The sequence below is a fragment of the Suillus subaureus genome (assembly GCF_016647635.1).
Source record: "Suillus subaureus strain MN1 chromosome Unknown BJ212scaffold_26, whole genome shotgun sequence".
NCBI lineage: Eukaryota > Fungi > Basidiomycota > Agaricomycetes > Boletales > Suillaceae > Suillus > Suillus subaureus.
Genome location: NW_024538582.1, coordinates 628272 through 651838, shown reverse-complemented (window position 1 = coordinate 651838; position 23567 = coordinate 628272). Strand labels below are relative to the sequence as shown.

At 48.5% G+C, this 23567-nt stretch overlaps 10 protein-coding genes across 10 annotated transcripts; 2 read left to right on the top strand and 8 right to left on the bottom strand.

The window, feature by feature from the left end:
- Positions 1 to 1873: 1873 nt before the first annotated feature.
- BJ212DRAFT_1301589 (uncharacterized protein) lies at positions 1874 to 2660 on the bottom strand (the record flags this gene model as incomplete). The annotated part of the gene is made up of 3 exons (XM_041333148.1): positions 1874 to 2195; positions 2245 to 2295; positions 2356 to 2660. The coding sequence occupies 3 exons, from the start codon at positions 2658 to 2660 to the stop codon at positions 1874 to 1876; spliced, it is 678 nt and encodes a 225-aa protein (XP_041190781.1).
- Positions 2661 to 4363: 1703 nt separating this feature from the next.
- Positions 4364 to 6900, bottom strand: BJ212DRAFT_462653 (general amidase). The gene is made up of 9 exons (XM_041343274.1): positions 6798 to 6900; positions 6389 to 6744; positions 6173 to 6332; positions 6004 to 6116; positions 5799 to 5941; positions 5274 to 5742; positions 4916 to 5217; positions 4721 to 4863; positions 4364 to 4667 (listed from the first exon to the last, which is right to left on the bottom strand). Exons 2-9 carry the CDS (start codon positions 6650 to 6652, stop codon positions 4546 to 4548), a joined length of 1716 nt encoding a protein of 571 aa, XP_041190780.1. The 5' UTR covers positions 6653 to 6744; positions 6798 to 6900; the 3' UTR covers positions 4364 to 4545.
- A 550-nt stretch (positions 6901 to 7450) lies between these two features.
- BJ212DRAFT_462350 (P-loop containing nucleoside triphosphate hydrolase protein) lies at positions 7451 to 8767 on the bottom strand. Its single transcript, XM_041343272.1, has 4 exons — positions 8505 to 8767; positions 8383 to 8456; positions 8140 to 8329; positions 7451 to 8079 (listed from the first exon to the last, which is right to left on the bottom strand). Exons 2-4 carry the CDS (start codon positions 8449 to 8451, stop codon positions 7532 to 7534), a joined length of 807 nt encoding a protein of 268 aa, XP_041190779.1. The 5' UTR covers positions 8452 to 8456; positions 8505 to 8767; the 3' UTR covers positions 7451 to 7531.
- A 325-nt stretch (positions 8768 to 9092) lies between these two features.
- Positions 9093 to 9869, top strand: BJ212DRAFT_1276752 (P-loop containing nucleoside triphosphate hydrolase protein; the record flags this gene model as incomplete). Its single annotated transcript, XM_041331303.1, has 1 exon — positions 9093 to 9869. The coding sequence occupies one exon, from the start codon at positions 9093 to 9095 to the stop codon at positions 9867 to 9869; it is 777 nt and encodes a 258-aa protein (XP_041190778.1).
- A 286-nt stretch (positions 9870 to 10155) lies between these two features.
- Positions 10156 to 10407, bottom strand: BJ212DRAFT_1217772 (uncharacterized protein; the record flags this gene model as incomplete). Its single annotated transcript, XM_041329330.1, has 1 exon — positions 10156 to 10407. A coding segment is annotated over one exon (252 nt), but the record flags the coding sequence as incomplete, so codon positions are not given.
- Positions 10408 to 10610: 203 nt separating this feature from the next.
- On the bottom strand, positions 10611 to 12499 carry BJ212DRAFT_1483232 (uncharacterized protein; the record flags this gene model as incomplete). The annotated part of the gene is made up of 2 exons (XM_041340587.1): positions 10611 to 12309; positions 12360 to 12499. 2 exons carry the CDS (start codon positions 12497 to 12499, stop codon positions 10611 to 10613), a joined length of 1839 nt encoding a protein of 612 aa, XP_041190776.1.
- Positions 12500 to 13162: 663 nt separating this feature from the next.
- Positions 13163 to 16072, bottom strand: BJ212DRAFT_1276661 (ATP-NAD kinase-like domain-containing protein; the record flags this gene model as incomplete). Its single annotated transcript, XM_041331296.1, has 7 exons — positions 13163 to 14070; positions 14120 to 14309; positions 14366 to 14442; positions 14490 to 14952; positions 15005 to 15245; positions 15297 to 15435; positions 15493 to 16072. The coding sequence occupies 7 exons, from the start codon at positions 16070 to 16072 to the stop codon at positions 13163 to 13165; spliced, it is 2598 nt and encodes an 865-aa protein (XP_041190775.1).
- A 985-nt stretch (positions 16073 to 17057) lies between these two features.
- Positions 17058 to 18564, bottom strand: BJ212DRAFT_1276468 (uncharacterized protein; the record flags this gene model as incomplete). Its single annotated transcript, XM_041331282.1, has 4 exons — positions 17058 to 17584; positions 17641 to 17692; positions 17750 to 18304; positions 18478 to 18564. 4 exons carry the CDS (start codon positions 18562 to 18564, stop codon positions 17058 to 17060), a joined length of 1221 nt encoding a protein of 406 aa, XP_041190774.1.
- Positions 18565 to 19005: 441 nt separating this feature from the next.
- BJ212DRAFT_462264 (Yqey-like protein-domain-containing protein) lies at positions 19006 to 19929 on the top strand. Its single transcript, XM_041343271.1, has 5 exons — positions 19006 to 19200; positions 19259 to 19302; positions 19361 to 19393; positions 19457 to 19555; positions 19619 to 19929. Exons 1-5 carry the CDS (start codon positions 19101 to 19103, stop codon positions 19868 to 19870), a joined length of 528 nt encoding a protein of 175 aa, XP_041190773.1. The 5' UTR covers positions 19006 to 19100; the 3' UTR covers positions 19871 to 19929.
- Positions 19929 to 22703, bottom strand: BJ212DRAFT_462384 (uncharacterized protein). The gene is made up of 8 exons (XM_041343273.1): positions 22644 to 22703; positions 22251 to 22593; positions 22109 to 22201; positions 21908 to 22060; positions 21699 to 21857; positions 21500 to 21650; positions 21042 to 21447; positions 19929 to 20984 (listed from the first exon to the last, which is right to left on the bottom strand). The coding sequence occupies exons 2-8, from the start codon at positions 22437 to 22439 to the stop codon at positions 19988 to 19990; spliced, it is 2148 nt and encodes a 715-aa protein (XP_041190772.1). The 5' UTR covers positions 22440 to 22593; positions 22644 to 22703; the 3' UTR covers positions 19929 to 19987.
- Positions 22704 to 23567: the final 864 nt, after the last annotated feature.

Below are 23567 nucleotides of genomic sequence, written 5' to 3'. Positions count from 1 at the left end.
AGGTCGGGATCACAACTAAACTGGGCAACGCGTATGTTCATAAACCGAGTTGATGCGTAGAGAGCTTACGTGGATATTGGTAGCCAGAGCGTTGCAGTTATGATTGCGCTAATATACAGCTCGCTAATGCTAAGATGCATTTTAAACTCCGAAACCTGATATGGCGATGTACCACTCAACGGACAAAGGGAGTCGTCGACTTGGTGTGCGTGAAATAAGCCATTGAAATTGAGCGCATATATGAATGCTGACAGCGTTTACGTCGATGGTTCAGCTGGCTGACGCTAGCGTGAACGTTGAGGACAGCGGTGTTGCAGGAAATCCAGGGTGGTGATTTGAACAGGTTTCAGTCAAGTGTTGGCGTTGTTGGCGTTCATCCAGCTTGAGACTGGCAAGCGTTGGCGTTTGTTGACATGGGATACTGGCAAGCGTTAGCGCTGGTCAGGAGACTTAGAACGGTTTGGTTGGTGCTCGACGAACGTAGGGTGTGATGAGCGTTAACGCTCATCAGGTGCACCAAGCGTTGACGCTTGTCATGTGTTGGAATTATGTATCGACGTGCAAGAGTTGAGGTGGTGAGTGCTTGATGAAAATAATGGATGTAGTGTGACTAAGCACGGCACGTGACTAGAACAGACCGTAGCGATCCCTTCCTTGGAAACCTCCTGTTTGTGCCTTACCTTCCTCGTGTAATTCGCGAGGGATGTCACTGTCGTGATCCTCATAGCACATTTCCTTTCTCGTATTTATCACATGCATTCACATAACATATAATAGGCACCGTCTCGCTGCTTGGTCTCCCGCCGTTCCTAATTATGGTCTCTTTAGCGTGACCTGTCTCTTAGGTACACACAATTCCTAGTCGTTGTCTCTAGCCCTGGTATGCTTATCTTCCAACATTATAACCTGTTTTTTACGACCTATAGCGGTATGTTTGCCAGTATGGTTATTCAAGTATGTTATTTGCCTTTCAATCTTTGATGCACGCTCAGTAAACTTATACAGGTTTCTATCTTGACTAATCGATATCCGCCTCCGGTCCACCATGTGTTTCTGGTTATGTCAATTTCAGGCAACCTGGGTGAGTATCTTCATTCGTTCGATTTGCACATTTTTAATTTGAATTGTAACAAGCTTCGCGACTGCATCACCGGCGCTCTTAGCGAGTCGTGTATTCTGTGAATCACATATCTAAATTGTTGGTGGTCCATCGGCGATTTGATTCGCGTATCCAAATTGTCGGTGGTCCATCGGCGTTTTGATTCGCGCATCCAAATTGTCGATGGTTCATCAGCGATTTGATCATTCCTTTTGTACCGGCAATGCGTCCTTGTACGGCGGTCAGTCTACTCGGGTACTTAATCACTCCAAATCACAGGAGTGGCAGGAAATGCTGCATTGGTCGCTGATGAAGAAAGCGATGGACATTTGGATTGAGAAGCAGTCCATCGTAGAGACGAAACTATGAGATACGGTGAGGTTGATGCAACGCCAAAGATGAAAATAACTACTTGTTCCCAGATCTGGCTGACCCCAGACGCGATTGGGGGCCAAGTGCGATTGACTCGAAAGTCGTTTGCGGCATGAGAGAACCGATCAACATGAGACTGACCCTAGCAGGATGTGAGTGTTCTGTAGGTTTAGTTGGACCAATCTGTAGGCGATATGACTGATCCGTCCGCAGGGGAGTGGATCATGCTATATACACGATTCTGTTCCTCGAACAACGATTATGTATGGCTTATATTAACATAAATGCAGAAACGTAATATTTAATGTGCCCTCCGTGATCTCCATCGTGAAGTTGCAAGTGCTAGTCTAGCTAAGCATACGTCGTCAACGAGTAGTTTTGCAACTACCTAAGCTACCTTCGCTACAGCCTACAGAGTGGAATTAGTTCCTGCGCTTGCTCGGGTTTGTAGGTGTTGTAGCCCATGGGCCAGCGCAGGGTCTTAATCCACGTCTCCATGATGTGGGGTGTCCATTGGACACCGTTGAGTCTCGTGCCGTGGCGCAACATGGCTACAATGTCAGTGGGGTCATCTTTCTTGTAGCGTACGAGCTTGAGAGCAACACGCCCTAACATGGTGACGCTAATGACAACGAGACCTTGCGATTGATAGACGGTGTTCATATCAATGTTGTTCGCCTGCTTGGAGTCGTGGTAGATGGGGTCGTATAACTGCCCTTGTGAGCTGAAGGAGGATCGTGAGATGTGTGGTGGGCAATCGTGGAGTGACTCACTTGTGGGCAAATGGGAGGGCTACATCAGGGTCTGCATTCATCCAGTCGGTGCTATGAGGTGCATGGATCGATAAATGCATTGTGTGAGATAAGGTAGAAGGATTCGCATACCCAATGTAAAACTTGGCGGCAACAGCATTGATGCAACGCTGTAAGCGCTCTTCAGCGTCATAGACCCCTCGCTTCCGCCACTCATGCCCGAATGCACGACGTATATAGTCAATATCTCTGGTAGTTCGTCGACGACTGGATGTGGAGAGGTTTGGGTGTAGGATCATCACTGCGCCACCATGGATGAATAGGCGGATTTGGCAACCGAACTCTTGAAAGACGAGTATGGAAAGTTCAGCGAGGAGGGTGCAGAAGAAATCTTTTGAGAGCTGGACCTCATTGTGTGACGACGGGGATGAGGACATGGGTGTGTGCTCTACGCACTTTCAACGCTAATCGTTTTGTCAACCACCGATTATAGTCCGTTTGAATTGGAGGCGCACGCCTACATACCTCCGAAGATGTCAGACTGGTCTGGTGTAGCAGCACTGTTGGGAATTCAGTTTCGGTTAAGTTCGGCAGAGAAATTAACCTGTGCAATGCGAGTTGCTCACCTGCACGCCTTTGGCTCGTGTGAGTCCCACACGATATGAAACTAGGTCAGTTTTCAAAAAAAAAGACGACAGGAAGATAAGATTTGAAAATATGAGGCGTAACTGTACATGTTATGAGAACGAGTCTGTAGAGTAGAAGAAGAAAAAGAACCTGTTGAAAGATACGATCTGATAACTGAAATGAAGAAATAAGTGGGGCAGAGGGAGAAACGGGAGTGCAGAACGTCGGGTTGGAATGTGAGAACTTTGAATATGGCTCTGTAATACAATGAGCGTTAATAAACTAGGTATCAAGGGGACATGGTAACGTCCAGTTGCACGTAGCACTGTGGGGTAGCAGTAGAAAATTGTGAGTTCAGAGAGTGCATTACGAAAGAGTTATGAACTCAACTGTACATCCTCCACCTCCCTAGGCACCCAGGACGGCGCTGAGGCCATAACGCAAGAACGAGAGCTCCGGGCGGCGTAATTCTTGGTGCGGGGTAATTGTAGGATACTGTAGAGTAGGATAGCATAAAAATTAGTTTGTGGAGTGCGCTGAAAAAGAGTTACGGACTCAACTGTACATCCTCCACCTCCCTAGGCACCCAGGACGGCGCTGAGGCCATAACGCAAGAACGAGAGCTCCGGGCGGCGTAATTCTTGGTGCGGGGTAATTGTAGGATACTGTAGAGTAGGATAGCATAAAAATTAGTTTGTGGAGTGCGCTGAAAAAGAGTTACGGACTCAACTTTACATCCTCCTCCTCCCTAGGCACCCAGGACGGCGCTGAGGCCATAACGCAAGAACGAGAGCTCCGGGCGGCGTAATTCTTGGTGCGGGGTAATTGTAGGATACTGTAGAGTAGGATAGCATAAGGATTAGTTTGTGGAGTGCGCTGAAAAAGAGTTACGGACTCAACTTTACATCCTCCACCTCCCAGGCCACCCAGGACGACGCTGAGGCCATAACGCACTAACGAGAGCTGCGGGCGGCGTAATTTTTGGTGCGGGGTTATCGTTGGGTACGTCCTAAGCACCCTGACGTGTGCCGAGGTCGCCAGGGGTCGTGGTGAGAGGATAGCAGGCTCGAAAAAAGTCTGGAAGGTGTGGGAAGGTGTAGTTTTGGTTGAAGGCAAAATGTAACATAGATTCAATTATTTCGAACCGGACTTTGGGGCGGGTAATGCAGAATTTCAAGGGCTATAAGATGGCGTAAATAGTTCGATATGAATTGTGGAAGGAAGGGCGTGAAAAAAAGAAACTTGGAGAAGCTGCGCTTCTAACAGAAGCGCCTTCCGCATATAGATAGAAAAGTGCTATATAATGTGCCCTTAGAATGTACCAGCCCACCAAAAGATATTTTTTCACAAGTTTGAAACCTATTTCTAGTTTGACCATATAAGTCAGGCAGCCTGGAAATGTTGGTGTCTGATGAGTGTTAGGCAAAAATTGGTGCTGCAAGCATTGTGGAGGGCACATGAGACTCGTCGCAGCACCGATCGCAGCACGCTGCAGCACCCTATTTCCATATATGCAGTAATACATCATTATAATCTCATTGCATTGCATGCGTGTTCACATTTGACACGACTGTATAATACAAAAACAAGTCGCAGTGGGAATGTCGACACCAGAAAGCGACAGTCTGACTCGTCGCAGGGGTCTTCAAAAGCTTACGTTCATTATTGCTCTGTCTCAACAAGTATGCCTTGAATTTATTTAGCGGCTGCCAGTGCCCCATCGACGATTTCCGTCATTTTAACGATCGCCTCTTCCTCCAGAGTGCGACCCACGAGTTGCAGGCAAATCGGTGCGTTCTTGAATGTCTCCGGGTCATCTGAATTAATCGTCGGCCCATATAGAAATCGTTGGGTGCTAGTGAGTACTCACACATGTCGTAAATACCCTTATCAAAGTCGTCGTAAAAAACATGGCGAGGCTTCTTCACATCTAGAGTGGGGTCAACAGTGGTCACAGGGAAAGTCGCAGCGGGATAATCGAGCGCATTCCAAACTGTGGTGTAATTAGTGTATCTGCACATCGTTTCTCAATGATAGTCCCCCACTCCGGAAAGTACAGACTGACCTGTTCTTCCCATGGGGGGTTGCTGCATACGATGAGGCCGGACAGATGATAGCATCGACAGGCCGTCCGGTGCCAGTCTCTGACACCGTTGCTTCCCAGTGGTCCAAATATTCTTTCCGGATATCTCCGCGCAGTTTCTGTACTTGCCAGAGCTGGTATGCGGTGATACCAATCTTCTTCGGACGGAAGGGTGCTGCTGCAACATTAGAGCTATCTAGTTCCATCGTTGCAATTATTGGTTCCCCTGTAACGGAGGTCGTGATCATGTAGTCTTCCGCGGAAGCGGCATTCCAAATGTTCCGCTGCACAGCGCTGCTAGGTCGATAGGCAGTACAATTATAAAAACATAACTCCTTACCGTGGTATCTGCGAGCAACCTATGCTTTATGGGCTTCCAGTCAACAACTATCGCCAAATGAGTATGATTCAGCGGAGGAGTTACACGAGAAAAACCTTTGTGGCCCGCCTTCTCTAGAGCCGCTTTGGTGATTTCTAAAGACCTCCTGATGGGCGGGTGGGGTACGACGACGCCATCATCCCACATGATCGCAAAGCATAAGTCCTTGCCAGATCCATGGTCTGCGAGATTGTACTCGTCTTCTTGCCATTTCTTCCTAACCGCAAGAGGATCTTTGAGCCATGGTTTGGCATTGACAACAGCTTTCATGAAGGCTTTGACCCCGCCGACACTATTTGTCATAGGACCAAATACAGAGTGAACCGAATCCTGGCCCTCAAGGGAATTGAGGGCACCACAGTACGGCACACGTCCGTATGACGGTCGCAGGCTGTATAAGCCGCAAAATGCGGAGGGAATACGAATAGAACTGTGGAGAAGGCGTCAGAAGGTTTCTACCAATCGTAGTTCCGAACCCCTTCCTACCCCCCGATATCAGAACCCACCCCCAAAGGGCTTCCTTTCAGGGCAACCAACGCGCCCTCTCCTCCCGAGGACCCGCCAGGGGTCAGAGAGCGGTTATATGGGTTAGTTGTCCGGCCGAAGATATTATTGAAGGATTCTGGCCACTGAAGATACCTTTAGCCCCCAAGTAGCAACATGGATCATTTCATTTTGAAGATGTGCTCACCATGACTGTCTGCGGAAGGTTGGTTCGAACGAATGGCACAGCTCCGCACTCGATCAGAACGTCGACGAGTACTGCATTTTTCTCTGCATACCGCCCAATCCACGAGATATAACCTAATACCAGTGACTCGTAATTTGTCGGGGCCAGGGAATCATCGACCATTACTTACCCATGGTAGTTTCTAGTCCCTTGATACATATTTGATCCTTCAGAGAGACTGGCAACCCATGGAGGGGACCAACGACCTTCCCTGTCTGTTTAAAGTGATCATCGAGTTCAGCCGCCCGGGCTAATGCGCGATCAACAAAGATCTCCGTCAAACAATTGACCTTGTCAGCCAGTTAATACACACTCGTCAAGCACATGTCCGCGTAAATTGGCTCACAAGCTGGTGAGCGACAATAGCTCTCTTGTAGAACGCAGTGGTAACGTCTATAGCTGTCCATTCGCCACACGCAAGTTTCTTCAACAAAACGTCCACCGAAGTATTGGTAATCTCAATTTCTCGTGCAGTTAGAAGGCCGCACGTCTCCGGGAAACCAGTCACGTCCAAAGTAGAGTCTGGGGGAGGGGATACAAGCCACTCTTGTGGAATAGACTTGAGCTGCCTCTGCTTCTTCTCTGCAGCAAGTTCGGTCCAATGCGGCATGTCGTTCGGGAATGGAGTGGGACGAGGGCAATATCGAGGCTGGACACTTCACAAGAGATAAGACGGACAGGTTGATAAAAGGCTCTCCGCGCCTGATATTAATAACGTTAGAGATAAGAATTTCAAAGAACACTGATAGCAATACCCGAGAAGCCTCTCGACTTCCTTCGCTGGTGGCTGCATGATGTTTGAGGGTAAGAAACTGCAGCGGACTCGGATGCCGAGCACCCTCTTCAATATGCTCAGCCTGGGTCACTGCGCTCACTGGCAGGCTGGCAAAAAATATCAAAGACGGAGATTAGGCTTGTGACAACTCGCAACATACGACTGCATGATGTGATTTGGCCGGTAATGACGCAGTCGGACGGGCATCAGAGGTCGACCTAGGTTTTAGCAGCATGATCATCATGCTCGGTAGCTTGAGGTGAGGCAGCAAGAACCTCGATTCTCAATAGCGAGCGGCGGCTGAAATTCAATATGTGGAGGTCCGCTTCGAATGCGTGATCTGCTCATCTTTGGATCGCCCCAGACCTTTACCACAGTAACATTATTGAAGCCTTTGAAGGCAAGAGTGGGCGGAATGGCCCGGAACGATCTCTCTTTACGTAAATGTAAGTACTTCAAAGCTTCACCACGGGTCCACGACAGTAACGGCGGCAGTGACAATCTAAGCTTGAGCTTGAATACTGCATACTTATTGCAGTTGGCGATGCAGTAGACATTCTAGTCGGGTACCATTGAGTCATGCAAACATTGCGTGATGTAAGTACGAAATTGGGAATTGGGTACCAAGTGGTAGAAGTTCGATACCACACTCAGGAGGTTACTGTGGAGCCAGCGTCTATTTCATTCCACAAAAATCGATCGTACAAGAATTAGTTACGGCAAAGATACCTGTGAGGTGCCCTTGTCACGGTGGGTTCCTCCAACAAAACGAGCTAATTTCTGCAGCAAAATCGTGAGGAAGCTTCGCTGATCTTTGATAGTATCAGCGCCCCACGCCTTGTGAGGTGTCTGCGAACAATGGTCTAGGATGCATCTGCAGACATCTTCGTAGGACTGTGCACGACGCTGGTGAATATCCGAGGACCCCGTGGGTCCATCCTTCAGAGTTGTGACACAAGCATATCCAGAGAATTGCATTCCATATGTCGCAAGCTCGTCCTTGTTTTTGTTCCACCACTCTGCCATCATGGGACGGAAGTCTTCCAGGCATGTCACCACAACAATAGTGGGCACTTTGCTATCATGGATGACTGCAGAGAATATTTTGTAGTGGGTCTGCAGAGCCTTCGTTGCTCGCGTTCCGCGCACACAATATATAAGAAGATGGACACCGTCTTCATGGTTTAGACCTTGGAGGAACGCGATCAAGTTCCTTTCAGCTATCACCGCAGGCACAGTGCCTTCTGAGCCTTCGTTTAACCCTGACGACATGATCATCAAGTCGTTCTGGACCACAACCTTAAATGTGAAAGAATACATACCCGCTGTATCCCACAGCCTGAAGCATTGCCCGCTGATTGTCACATCATACGGAGCATGTGTAGTAGTACACGCGAGGGCGTCAGGAGATGTTTTCGCTGCATCACGACCCATGATAAGGTTTATGAGCGAGCTTTTGCCCACACCACTCTCTCCATAGAGAACCACGTTACGCGGTCGACCTTGATACCCCTACAGACATCGACATTAACCACATCCATTGACCGATCTCGCAGATCACGAACCTGCTGTGAATATGTACTCCTTGTGTCTGCTGCACTTGTCATGTCTGTGGAGCCGTAGCTGTCAGACATCTTCTCTGGTAGACCCGATTAGTCTTTGCAAAAAGATATGAGCACAAGCTTACTTCACTTGCGACCCGGTAAGTCTATTAGAGAGATGGATAACGGCTGCTAGACATTTAAGTAATTGGTTCTGTGGCAAGCGCTTTCGGCCAGAACCAACGTGTTGCACCCTGTACCACGGCGATGAGGGCTGCAATGTGGAATCATCCGATGAAAGAACACATGAGGGCTTCGACATCAAAACGTGGCGAGCATTGAAATAGCTGGATTCCTTTTTGGAATCGTATGGTAGGCATGGCTTGTGCATGCCCGTTTAGACCCTGGCATTCGCTACAGTTTTATTGCAAATATTGAGTGTCGCCGTCGGCTCGCCGAGAGATCGATCAAGGAAGCTGGCTACCAGCATTTGGGCGGCTTCCCTGTTGGGCGTTTAACATTTGAGATAAAAGGATGATGTAAAAATTATGAAAACGCACCGAGGGTGCGTGGTTCCACCACCTTTCGCATCATATATACCAGTTACAAATAGGATCATTCTGGGGCAATTGCCATTGAACGGCACAGCGCAGAATCACCACAGTACACAGGTACGAGTAGCGCTATATTCAACTTGAAGGGTCGAATATCACTGACTGCAAGCCTAACATAAGATGGCGCCGACTCGGAACATCGTTATCTTTGGAGAAACAGGAGCAGGCAAAAGCTCCGTTATCAACTTGATGGCTGGCCAGCAGATTGCGCACATATCGCCCGACTCTCACCGCTGCACTCTGCATTGGACGGAGTACCCACTAACCTTCGAAAATGGGATTCGATACAAGGTGTTTGATACGGTCGGCCTCGAGGAGCCCCGTATAGAAACCAAAGACTACCTCACTGCGATTTCAAACGCATATGGCCTCATCAACACCTTGAAAGAACGTGGAGGTGTCGACCTCTTACTCTTCTGTATACGTGGAGGTAGAGTGACGGCAACCATGCAGAGCAACTATAGGTTGTTCTTCGAATTTCTCTGCGAGGAAGAAGTCCCGCTCGTGCTAGTCGTCACAAACCTCGAAAGAGAGGCAAATATGGAAGACTGGTACACGCGGAATGTGGGCCACTTGGAGAAGCATAACATCAGGTCCGCGGGACACGCATGCATAACTGCGGCGAATCTTCTCGACGGGAGACATAGAGACAAGTATGAAGAGTCGCGCGGAATACTCCGTAAAGTGGTTGAGGCTCATTGCAATGCATCCATGGAAGGGTGGACCGGTGGACAAGGATGGCTTACTTCGTTCATCAGCAAGCTCGTGGAATTTTTCGTTGGACGTCCCAAAAAGACGGATATAATAGGGATTCTCACAAAACGATGTGGAATGACCAAGGAGGTGGCTCGGCAGGTAGTGCAGCATATTAGAGACGAGGTTCCGAGTCAATCGTAGGATAATCTCGGACTTGTCACTATGATCGGGCATACCACTACTACCATGACAATGACCTTGCAGTGTAACGTTCCCTGGCACGTAGTGGTAGTAGTAGTACTTAGCTAGCGCACTTCATTGAATTATGCAACAGTGGGAAGATCGAGAATATGACAAGAATGAGCAAGTACGACATAGTACTTCAATGTTATATCTGAAGCTCAAGGGCACACAACCAGCTAAAGCCTCGAGACAAAATCAGTAAACTTCTCAAGCTCAGGTCGATAGATTGTTACATACCTCAATCCGACAAACTTCTCAGCACATCCACCAGCTCCACTTGCACCTTCTCAATCCTTGCCGCTTGTTTTTGCGCTTCTCCTGAATTGTGCATTCTCAACATTGTCCGCACTTCTCTCACGAACGCGTATGATTGTATTGTTGACTCTTCGACCCCTTCAACCTCTGTCGGGGCTTGTGAAGACGGTAGATCGTCAGCAATCAGGGCAGAGAGGTCTACAGAAGAAGCACGCAGAAGAGCAAGGTCTCGTAGGGTGTCGCGAAGAGGAAGAGGTGTTCCTTTTGATGCCATGATCAGAGTCCAAGCAAGCTACTTATGCGGTCGTAAGTTTTGACTTTCTGAGCGCAGAGCACGTGAGCAAACGCCAGCACTGGAGCCTCCGAAGTGTGACACTGAATATTCAATATCATAATATGTGAACCAAATCGTAATACAGAACAAGCGTCACAAAGCAATCAAAACTATGTCCTAGGCGGAGAAGTTGCGTACGCGAACAAGTCCATAGAGTCATCGGAAGGCAACGTAGTCGCAGATCGGTAGACAGATAGTTTCCGAGATAACGAAGGCCGTGATTGTTTGGAACTGGACAAGATGCTGGTTGTAGAAGGTTTAGGATCGTGTAGATTAACCCTGTTCTTTTGGGCGTCCATCAGAATTGAAGAGAAGTTGGAGTGGCGCGGTCTGAGTGCTGGTCGACGTTTCGCCATGGGCGAACTTGGCGTTAGGTTCTCTTTCTCGTCTTCTCCACCCCACCAAGGATGATCATTTGAGTCTTCCGCAAAGTACTCGCTTCCCCGCGAGGAAGGCGAAGAAAGACAGTCGCAAGCCCTGGATGCGGTAGATCCCATTGCAGACCCTGCGGATTTGTGTGGAACAGTGACACGAGAGGAGCCCTGGGTCGTATATCGATGAGCGCCTCTGCGCAACAAACGTTTAATGAAAACAGGGCTCTGGTGCAAAACAACGTGTGCAATCTTCCCCTTTTTCTTCACATGAGCAGGCGTCTTGCGGATCCAGCAGCCAACCATTTCCTCCCACTCCCATTCTCCACTCGGTCTACGATGGTGCGCGCTGCGGGACCTCTTGCTCTGTCCTGGTAGCCGAACGGCTGGGCTGCTATCGGGTAGACCAGTTCCAAATAACCGGCGCTCAGCCTCGTCCACACCATCAATCAAGAGAAACTTGAATCTCTGAATCTCTTTTGAGGTACCTTTCGGGGTGCTCTCGAAGACACGAAGGGCGCAGGCCCACAGGGAGGCGTCCAGCTGTAGTAGCTTGTGGGTTTGCAAAGCCGACGAGGATTGCTGTAGCGATGTCATAAAATCTTGTGCGGAACCTCGATACATATGCTCAATAAGGCGAGTGAGTGTTGTAGGAATAGGTGAAACGTCACGAAGCAGATCCAAGAGAGATGAATCATAATCCGCTAGTGAACATGTAATATGAAGGTGCGTGGCGAGTATCGTGATTGCATCAGGAAGTTCGTCTTGAGAAGGTTGAGGTGAAGCACCCAGTCTCAAGGTATGCATTCCGTAGTTTCGACATCGGTGGAGTAACAGAATGATAGAGTTAATGTCGGGACAGCGGGATTCATCTGCAAGTGCTGCAGAGGTACTAGCGGTGACTGCAAATAGCCTGCTCATCCAGTCATGCAAACGGCAGCGAATAGCCACAATATCTAGCGTTTCCTTCTCCTTCCCTTTTCCAGACCGCACCGGGTAATGATAATGTATGGTTTCAACCAGAGAATCCAGAAGAGTAACAAAAGAGTCGATATCAGTCACCTCGACACTGCGAGAGAACCTAGCGACCGCTTTACATGCCCATAAAGAGATATTTGATTGAGCTAGAGTGTTTATAACCGCTCGTGAGAACGTCGAGACTGAGAATAATGGAATGGCATCAGAAGGCACTGTGTCGCTGTTTCCGGATACCCATCGAGCGAGAAGATCAGCAAGGTAGGAGACATGTCCTGGGTGTGTGATTGGAGGAGGAGAGGTGGTGGACAGGAAGGCAATATTAAGGATCATGCTGAGCAAACGACGGGATTCGTGAACTAGACCAAAAGACAAGCAGATATCCAGAAGAGTGCTGACAAGCGTGTGGTGGTGCGGACAAATTGCTAGCACAAGGAAAAGTGCATGAGACGCGATCGAATGTCTGCAGGGGAGACAATGAGACTCCGTAGATAGATGACCAGGCCCACTCACCGTCGATAGTAGGCTGGGATAGTGTCATAGATGTCTTCCACAGTTTTCATCAGCTCATCTTCATTTACCGTTTCCTCTTGGCCGTCAAGTGTTCCAGTGCCACTGAACGGAACGTTTTCTCCAACTACGAAGCAGCACATAGCTGCCAGGCTGGGGATTGAGTCTCCTGGCACCGTTCCGTGCGTGACCTGGAGGAGACATCGAAAAGCACCACAGACTGCGTATATCAAGCGAGAGAGCTCCAGGTCTTCTGCTCTGTCAAAATACAACCTGCCTCTAAGGGCAGAGGACGGTTGGGGAAGGAGGGCAAGTGGTGGAGGGGAATCAAGTGGCCAGTCTTGACTATATGGCAAGTATGTGCTACGAGACGCACTATGTCGAGTGGTGGACAACAACTTGCTCAAACTCAAGCATTTGTTGCGCAAAGGTCTCAGCAACCGGTTTATGCGTGACGTGGTGAGGTGGCTACCACTGGCGTCAGTCGCTGAACAAATTGTCATTGGCAGCTACCACAGTCTGCAGAATCCAGATGACAACTTTCGATGAAATGAGGTCTCTTTGTTGAACACTGTGCAGCTGGTCGTTTGGGGGTACGAGATTTAAATGTTTGATGTAGGAGTCGCGCGCACGAGGAAACCCCACGTGACCGGAAATCCCTAGAATTCACGTGATGGTACAAGTAATGGCGCTAGCAACACATAATACTTAGATGTCTGGGTATGGTAAAATGATTAATTTAAAAAAGAAAAGCGAAAGGACCGTAGCAGAAGGACGGTAAGGAAGTCCTAACATATTCCAAATGATTAAGCATCGCTGTCACTTGCATTACTATCGGACTCATCATTGCCCCAGACAGCAAAGGCGCGGGGATGATGCTGGTCGTAATCCCTCGAATCTACTCGGCGATGATTTCTGCGACGTGATGGCGTATCTGCCATGGTGGGAGTCTGAAGATTGTCGTCAAATTCCCTGTCCTTGGGAATGCGACTACGACCACTTGAATACTGCTCCCGAGAATGTATATCATCCCGAGCACCACGCTGAGCAACGTCCATGTTCGACAACGAGTCATCTGAAGAATTTGAAAGTACGGGAGAGGGCGTCCTTAATTGATGGTCAATGTGGTGGGAAACGATATGAGGCGGACGATGTGTGGGTCCAGCGAACCGTCCCGGAGTATCAACACCAGAATGCAGACCCGGCCTCGATCGCGAACGTGACTTGGCCGAACGAGAGAATTTGATGCGACGGCCTTGAGTGAGCGCAAGCGCAGCCAGTTCCGGTGTCGAGAGCAAATCTTCATCTGTCTGGGAGCCTGTTTCCTCACGAGCTTTTGCAATACCGACTGCAGCATCTCTAGCTTTTAACTCGTTCGGAATTTGAGTACCAGTACGTCCGCTAGTCGAAGCCTCGGGCGAGGAGTCATCAATGTCAAATTTGTCATCTTCATCGTCAGACGTTGTTTCATCCTCTTCATCCTCCAAATTTTCATCGAACATAACATCTTGCTTCGTTGTTTCAGGACTCCTCGTTTTCCCCGCGCTCGACTTCCGTGATGGGCCCTCTTCGACTACAACAAACGATTTTTGACGCTCGCGTTCATTCCATTTCAGGGTTCGTGAGATAGCATGGAACCAGTCAGTTGACTGTTTGTCCGCGCAAACAGTCGGGAAAGGGTATTTGGAAGCAGTTATTTTGATATGATCACCCTCTGCAAAAGAAGTAAGCGACCGAACGAAAAGTGGTATCTAATGACGAACGTTGCAGTTCCACACGGCCTCGGCCGTCGAAAGACACCCAAGCTGTGCTACGAGAATTATACGGGACACATATGCGGAGCTCCATACTGTCAGGAAGAAGCATGGGACGGAAGGATAGCGTGTGAGGGCAGATGGGACTGATGAGGATTGCAGGTATCTCGGGGTGAACCAAGGACCCTCCGGCAGATAACTACACCGAGAAAACAGTTAATATTGGTGACCGACCAATAGTGGTGAGAAGCCTACTGAATAAGCAGTGGAACCTGTGGGCGTGGCTACACAAAGCCCATCAGCTTGCACGGTTGTCATATGGTGTTCGTCGCCTTCAGAATGATAAACACATATGCCCCAAACATCGGAAGTAACGCACCAAATAATTCAAGCAAGCTGACATAGGGACTGGGTCCCCGGTCCACCACAAGATCGTTGAGAACCTCAAACGTCTCAACCGGTCTTGTTGTGAAGCACATGATCTCCTTGTCCCTCGAACACTTGCCACCCTCCGAGGTGGTAAATCCGCCAGACCAACCTCCTTCGAGTGCTTCCCATCCTCCTTTGTTTACGTCCTTCATCATGATTTCACCTGTTTCACCCTTTTTCACGGCCTTGCGGCCCTTTTCCTTGTCGAACACAGCACGGTAGACCGTACATGTAAATCGCATGCGTAGGTTGACACGAATACCCGAGTCGATGGCTGAGTCTACAACCGCTTGATAGTCAGCGAAGTCGAAATTAGTGAGAAAGCCAAGGGAGCCGAGTGCGAAAGGGAGAACGGGAGGAACAATTCGCTGAAAGAGCCATGACGTGAAAAGAACAGTGCCATCTCCTCCAAGCTAAGCATGTAAATGAGTGGACTCAACGAGACGCGTGAAGTGGGTCACTTACCGTAATGACAAAATCGAACAGATGTGGACTATTGCTGCACATATCACTAGTCCAGTATCGTAGCTGACCCTCCTGATGGGTGTTGAAATCATCTTGATGAGTGGATGACGATGATAAGGAAGAAAGAGAATTGCTGCTAGACGACCGTCTTCGTGGGAGAGGCTCAAACAATTCTGGATGATCTCTCTGTATGCCTTCGGTGTCGAACCTCCTCGAGTTGCGCAGTTGATGGTCTACATAGCTGGCGAAGTCCTCGTAAAACACCCTGAATGATATAGGGCTCAAAACTCACACAATAAGGCCTCGATCCCCTTGACGATGTTTAAGCATCAAATACAATGCAAGCTCACGCGTCAGTTTGATAAGGCGGTTATCTCTGGCCTTGGTTACGATGAGGACGCTCTGGATATTAGATCTTATTCGAGCACGTCCTGAAGAAGCATGGCTGTTGAGTGGATGGAAAATCTGAGAATAAGAACAGCACTCACCAAGCTGCTTACTCATTTCACGAACCCCGACTGCTGTCTCTGCCAACTGTTTCGTCAGGTTGCCGCCATACGTATCGCTGTCGTCATTTTCTGAGAATGCATGGCTGCCTCCATCAGGGCGGGGCAACTCAACGCGGTGTTGAGGCCGGTGATGTTGCTGGAGAGCCTTGGCAACTCCAACGTCTGAACCAAGTACCTCGTTATCCTTTCCATGGACTTCAAGCCAATCCTGTAGCGATGCTCCTTTATCTAGGTGTGAATGCACGAAGCAAGGTGACTTTGCAGACATGGGCATTGATAACAATGAACTGGGACTGCAGCTTAAGCTCGAGCTTGAAATTGATCTGGGCGATTCGATAGATGGAGGTGCCGCAAAGAAGTCGTGGCGAACTAGTGTTGTGGGATTATCACCTGGACTTATCCGTTGTGCCACTGCCTTTGCTCCTGAAGGCGATTGTTGCTCTACCAAAACGTTATGATGCCACATGATATTCGTATGGAGCGACGACAACGACGATAACAGCGACGGCCGACTATTTTTTCTCGATAACGAGGGTCGAATCACGTTTTCTGTGGGCATACCGTCCGCTCGTCCGTCTGCTGGCGAGGTTGGTGGAGTGGAATACGTCTCAACCTCTTCAGACATTTTAGGCCGCCAGATATACTGTGGTTGTTCTTCGGTGATTATTGGGCAACACAGCTGGGAAGTTAGTATCTCCTTTGATTCCCAAACGTCTTTACACTTTATATTTGTCCGCTTCAGGCTTTGCCCGTCTCGATAGTAGAAGTCTCCCAGACAACTCAGATATCGTCGCAGCCACCTTGATGGCTAATACGTCTTTCGACGGCACTGTCTATACCAGGATCTCCGTTTCCAGCATCGCTATTGGACTGTGACATAGGACATCATTTACATGACAAACGTGTTGCATATTCTTCTCACAACCGTTCTGACCTCTGGGACCCTTCACACCTAAATCTGGTACTACAGATTAGACGAGGCATCTCTTCCCATCTGAACATTCTGCGAGGAACACTTCCATCTGCGCGGGCATCCTTACTTGGTGTTCAGAGATGTCCAGGGACTCCGGGGCTGTCCGTTTGATCATCTCTGGTCATCACTATTTTCCTGTTTGATCATCAATCATTCATTCGGAAATTGCAGTCTAATCGTGATTGCGTAGGCACGGACCTGCTTACGCAGGAACTGCGTAATCATGGCCCAGGCGCTCCGTAGCACACGCAAACAATGTATAAGAGGACCTGGCTGGATTACTATAACACCGAATTGATTTCCCCGGACTACTCAGCAACGCTCACCCACGATTTCCAGGTGGCCATATTGCCATGACAAAGTTACGATTATACCTCTAGATGTGGCGGCATCTGAGTCTCAAGATTCTGAGTGAAGGATTGCAATTGGCTTATCAGAATAATCATGCTCGTCAATGCACATGGACACACAAGTCCTCCGTTGGTGATTTCGACGCCCGGATAGTATGTGTGACAGTGCTATGGTAACCGAGTTGGTCGTTCATGCTGCTAAACCGCGACTATAAAAGACTCTAAAAGAACACCGTACCCCGCAAAACAAATCTCTCCAGCTTTCTGTAATCTGGTCGGTCTTTGGCTACTGCCCAGAGCCAGATATCTAGTTCAGGCAATGTGATATCTTTCAGCCACGTTTGCTCCTCACTGTTTTGCCCATCTCCCCTTGCATATTCAACAATTTTCTCGCAAGCGCGTACGGCAGCCGCACGCAAAACATAGGCCTGCTCCGTCGTGAGTACAGGACCATCCTTCGGGGGTGTTTTCTTGGTATCTTGCGTAACAACCTGCGAAGCCTCAGGGGGTAAATGCAGGAGAGTGTTAATCTTATCTTCGCTCTCGGCACCAGGGAACAAATTATGAAGTCCGTGAGATGTTGCGCCAGTCAGGTCCAAAACTCCCAAATGGACCAAAAGGGACGGCAGAACGTTATCGGTGAACACGGGTGCCTGAGCTGTGCTGGGGATGGGAAACGGAGGCGAAGAACCAAAACGAATCTTCACTGCATGGATAAGAAAAAGTGCCTTTTTGAAGCAGTACACCGCTTCGATATTTTGATGAGCGCGAGGACAGTTTTAACTGTGATACGCCGCTACTCACGTTTCCCGTTAACAACCGCCATATCGCGGAAAGCTGGAATAGCTCTGACCAGCTAATTCAAAAGAGTTGATTATTCGGTTGTTGGGAGGTGTAAAAAATCGCGGCCCACCCTCTCCAGCACGATTCCAAGACTTGCACTAGGATCAGCCTTTGCTCCTTCCTTCAAGCTCTCCAAAACAAAGCCCCCTAATTCCGAATATCCTGCAGCGTCCAGGATCTGACCCGTCTCGGTTAGGGTTGAGCTGATCAGTTTCACCAGCTCATATATCGGTCCACCGAGTTCCCCGACCGTGACACCAGTAATCTTTTCATGAGGTCGCTCGACATGGATCGTGACACCCATGTGTTGTGCGACTTGCTGCTCACTCATCGTCTTCATGCCTTTCGCGGAAAGTAAATCTCCCTGTCCTGTCGCGGAGGACAGATAAAGAGAAAATGTGAACGCCCGTATATTATCCCATGCACCTCGTCCTGTCTGTTCATGAAGTGGCACTCGATAGCCGGAAGCGAAGTTGAGGAGAGAAAGAACAGATAAAAAGTTAAGCTCTGATAAGAGTGAGAAGAACTTAAGAGGGAATGCAAGCCCATGAGAGCCTGAGACACGATGAAACGATGATCGAAAGGACGGAGATTCCAGGAGGCGTTTGATAGCGGCATCTTCGACCTATAGTGGATCAACCAGTCAAAGATCGTTTGCAGAAATAAATTCATGACAGATCGACACAAAATCCGTGGGATAGAATGCAAGAACAACAACAGACATAGATGGTGGATCGAAGCGAAACACAAGGACGAAGCTGAATGCGGAGGAGACATATGTACCAGTCAAAAGCTCACCTTGATATGTGCAGCCTCTGTCACTATCCGGCAAGACTCTTTGATGGATGAGACGAACGTCCCAGATGAGGGGAAATCGGGTTCCATGGGCCGCAGACTGCTGTGCTATTGATGCAAGACTGTGAAAGACTAAAGTGCAAGACAACCGCCGTATGATTGTAAGACTGAAAGATCAAATCCAGTTGGGGTTCAATGTTCAAGTTGTAGTTCGATTTAATACTGTTCCGCAGTCGGTTTTCACATATTGAGCAGAAAAATCTGATCACTGAAAAGTAACCGAGTGTCAAATATAAGAGAGACCTGCTGAGGCACAACTCGACTTTGATGTAACAACAAGTTGTTGTTACAATATGAACGCAGTCTATAATGAGGTATTGATGCACCAAATATATTATAACTGTGCAAGTGGGATACATCCACGTTTTGAGACATTGTGCTTTTAAAAGACTCCTAATGTCCATGGAAGAAGACCTGTGCCGCATTGCGCTGTTACAGACGGTGAGCAGGCACAACGCGCACCGTCACGGCAACTTCCACTTGGGCCTAGACTCTGTCCCAAACCGGCCATTTCAGAGACGTCTTTGAGTGCGGAGTTCGAAATTGGGCTGTTTTCAACGATCATTATGATGATCGTAGCACTTCCACTTCGTTCCTTAAGACGAACGCACTGCAAAATGCTAATGATGTCGCGCGCTTTGTCTTCCACATCAGGGATAGCCATAGGTCAGTACTCATTTAGCCATACTGGCAACCGTGCCCTCAGGTTCAAAAAGTCATGCAGATATCCGCCAACAATTATTGTCCGGAGTCAAGACCGCTATGAAGGTGACTGTCCTGTTAAACCGATGCTATTCACCTGCCAATAAAGCGCTTACATAAATAGACCAAGGATTCAATAACTTCCACAACGATACGCGTGAGCTTTTATCCTTGATAATGAAGCTAAAGGTTCTAACTTCTGAGGTGCCTAATGACGCAGTCCATTCTCTCGGAAGTCTATGCTGCTGACAAGTCAGCTGGTTCACCCGTGTCATCCTCCGCTATAACCGCGATCCTACGAAAAGCTACCTTACGACGTGTTAGTCCAGAATTTTATTTCACTGGTATTACTCATCGCCGGGATTTTTTCTTTCTTGCACAGCATGATTCTGCCATTCAGTTTGTCAATGCTTCCAGACCGGACTTGGCACAGAAAGAACATCGCGAAGCAGACATTCTTGCGGCTTTTTTACCCCCTTTGATGTCGGAAGCGGATATCGACCGTGTTCTCAACGAGGTGATTGCTGAAACAACACTCGATGGGGATTCCCGCAAAATCCTTGGGCAAGTATACAAGACCTTCTACTCTAAAGTAGATAAATCAAAGTGTAGACGCCAACACTGTAAAGCGTAAGGCTGAAGCGCTCCTGATGAACGTTTAAATAGGTACCAATTAAATAAACCAAGTATGCAACTTTCCATGAAGCTGGGTCAGAATGACATTCGACGGTGTAACAACAGTAAAAGTATGTTACATGTTAGACTCTTCAGCAACAGACGGTGGAGTATCATATGATTGGGTAACAGTTGAGGCTGACGGTATGCTGCTGGAAACTGGCAAGGCGCTTCGTACTCGCGTGAGATCCTCCACACAACGACTGACTGCAACCGAAACTCCTTCAAGTATCCTGAGTCTCTCGTCAATGGCTTCTCGAGTAATCTGATCCATAAGCATTAACTGCTCGTCTGTCAGATTGGGTGGCAGCCCACGTAATGGCGTTTGAACGGCGCCCACGGGGACAGAAGCGCTGAGATTTGGCGCAGGTACATCACCATCTAAGGGTGGTGGGAGTGGCTGCCACAAGGACGGGTCAACGCCTTGTAGTGTCCCTATTCGGGAGGGAATTTCATGGGCGTGTAATGGGATGAAAGAAGGAATTGTCAAGTCTGAATCTGGTATAGCAGAAGAAACACCGGCATCAGAGGGTGATACGTTCGACGCGTCACCAGATGCAGGCTTGACAGCAGGAGCCTCATTATTAGATCTCCAGGTATTTTCGTGTTCAAATCGCTGCGATGCAGCGGCGGCAGCAGCAGCATCTCGGGGATTCAGCCGAGAGTCACCTGTGATGGCCGAGGGTTGATCCGAGGCACCCGAAGGCTCGTCGCCAAACCATCGGGGATCCATACCCCACTGACGCCATTGTCCATCAAGGCCAGTGAACCCAGGAAAGCGAGGTACGGGCTGAGGAGTGGCCGTGGCCGAAGCTTGAGATGCATCCCGTGAAGGTGGCGGGCCCTGGTACTGAATGTTGTATTGAATAACAACGCCTGGTGCTTGCCCAGGCAACCACCCCTGAGCAGCTGCATTTGGCGGGGGCTGGTTATTGACGTTGCGAGGTGCTTGGGGTTGGTTTCCTGGAGCTACCGGGTTGCCAAAATTGATTGGTTGGCCAGGTATCGCTCCCACCTGAGCACCCGCAGCACGCTGTTGTTCTTGCGCGGGATTCTCGAGTACACTGCGTCGACTGCGAAGAGAACACACTATGAGCGATTATGAGATTCCGCAATGCAAATTAACGCACCAAGTAGGGCAGCTTTGCTGACGTTCAAGCCAGGACCGAAGACAATAAAAATGGAAAATATGGCCGCAGGGAAGCTTCTTTGGGGTGGTATTAGGACCATCAGAATTCTGTTGTGCAGGGTTCGAGCCTGAAGTATCTTCCTGATTCCCAGACACGCCATGGACGAGCATCTCCTCGCGGCAGATAATACACGTTCGATCTGTCATGGCTGACATTTCTTCTTCGCTCGCGTCAGGGTAGCGTTCATCCATGTTGCGAGTGGCAGCTCTGTATCGAACAAGCGCGCGCAATCGTGTCACAAATGACCGCCCAGTGAGATAAACATCTCGGATGATGTTCAGCGGTAACCCATAGAACGCCACGATAAGGAGGAAGAATAGAAGGTATGTGGTGAGTTTTAAAAAGTCTGAAAAAAGAAATGTTTATGAAGGCTGGGAATCGATATGGATATTACATACCGGTAATCAATTCGATATAGAATACCCACATGCTTTTATTCTGCCATGGAGGCGCATTCTCGCCACCCCTTTGCCTTGCGCGTCTCAAATCGATGACACAAACGCAATACTTTGCCGTAGTGTTCATAGCGCTCGCCATCAAGATGGCGTACTAAAAGGAATGTTAAATTCAACTTTACGGGATATGCAGAGCACGCGCCTCGCTTGCAAACATCATCATGCCCCCTATACCGTTTTTCAGTGTGCTTTCAACTGCGACCGCAAACATCAATAGGTCTGTGCACCAAAGTATGACAAAAAGAGAGGTCATTCGAATATGAAAAAGTGTGGGTGGGCCGGGATATGGGCGTTGGTCCATCTAGATTATAAGTGAGTGCATTGCAGCGCGAGACGATGCAAGACACACACCCACTCAATCCGGTCCGAAGCAAGCCAGTGGAATGACCTGACAAACAGTAAAAAGCCGAACATCAAGGCAAACGGAATGTCAAAGTCATCCCGGAAGATTGTGAATGCCAGCAAAGATTCTGTGACGAAAAACCATAGACGGTCATATAGCCGCTAGTGATAATTAAGCACAGAGTCGACCATCAACTCGATGAGAGTTACCTCCACCTCCTGAGGACGCAGGGCACCGAAGAATATCTGTTGCACGAGCTGCCCACACAGCAATGCGATAAGAAGACCGAAATTTGCAAGTATCTGAAAGCTGTTTTAGTATACCGTGAATCACAATTAATACATCGCGCACCAATACACTTCTATTACTCTTTGAAAGATAAATTGCCACAGAATAGAAATTACTGTGACATCGGAGTGCATTTGTGATGGTTGCGGAAACTGCAATTGTAGATACTAGACCATAGAGCAGAACTTTGTGATGATTGAATGAAGCCACAATTGGGTGAGCTCCCTGCCGCAGAAAACCATTGAGGGGCATTCCCAGGAATGTTAGAAGGGAGGACAGTGAAGCTCAACAGAATGTTGTTCGACCGTCGACCCGGATGAGAGTGAAGGGCCGAATGTATTGCGTGTCATAAACCCGATGCTCTTCTCACGGTCACGTCACCAGCGCTTCTGTTCGTTCGTACTGACTTCTGACGCTCGGATTTATCATGATACACAAAAAAAAAACCGTACATACCACGTAAGAGGCCAGTAACAGCCAGTACAAGGTGTGCAATTACTGAGCCTGTCATCTCCCCACAAACACACAAATTTATGTTGGACTTGCGAGTTACAATGCAGCATGAACGAGTATACAGTGGCGGCGGCCCGTGAGGTCCCATACACAGTGCTCCTACCAGCCTTCAAGATGTTGTGTTTGTATCACATGGTAGACCCTTGTTTACTGATCAAGTGCTTCCTAGTGATCCCTTGCGTGGGTAATGAACTTGTACACATGCTCCTACAAGTCTTGTTACATTATTGTGCGATAATTGTGGGCTCCGTTTGATTGCGATAATGGGCACATCAAACTGCACTGCAGTAGTAGCTAGAGTACACTCAGCTATGGCTGATGAGGAGCGAAGTAAAGTAAGTAGAGGTGAAAATATGCGAGGGGGAGGCAAATACTGAATATGAAAGCGATAATCTGATGGTAGAGGAAAGAGAAAAAGTGAAAGTCACACTATACTGAGACAGCGATGATGCGAGACAGCGCTGGATCGTATGAGAAGGCATGAGAGCATCCAGGGAAGGTGCAAGATGGTGCAAGAGGGCGGAGGAAGGTTTCGGATGATGTGGGGGGATGCGGACAAAAGGTTATTATAAGTTGGAAGACGAAAAGGAAAGACAAAACTTACATTCACAAGGTAGCCCCAGGTTCACAGTACTTAGGGAGTGAATGAAAAAGGAAGAAACACAAAAAAACATACCGTAGAATCAAGTGCGGGAGATGCCAGCAGGTAAATGCGGGCAGAAGAAAGCAGGAAAGCTTACTCAAATGACGCAAGAGGTGTAGTGAGGGGTGGCAGGCGTCAGCTGCAGATCACAGTAGCGCAATGAGCACTACTATCAATATTACGTCATAAGAGGAAAATAAAGAAAAGGACTTAGGACGGCAGAG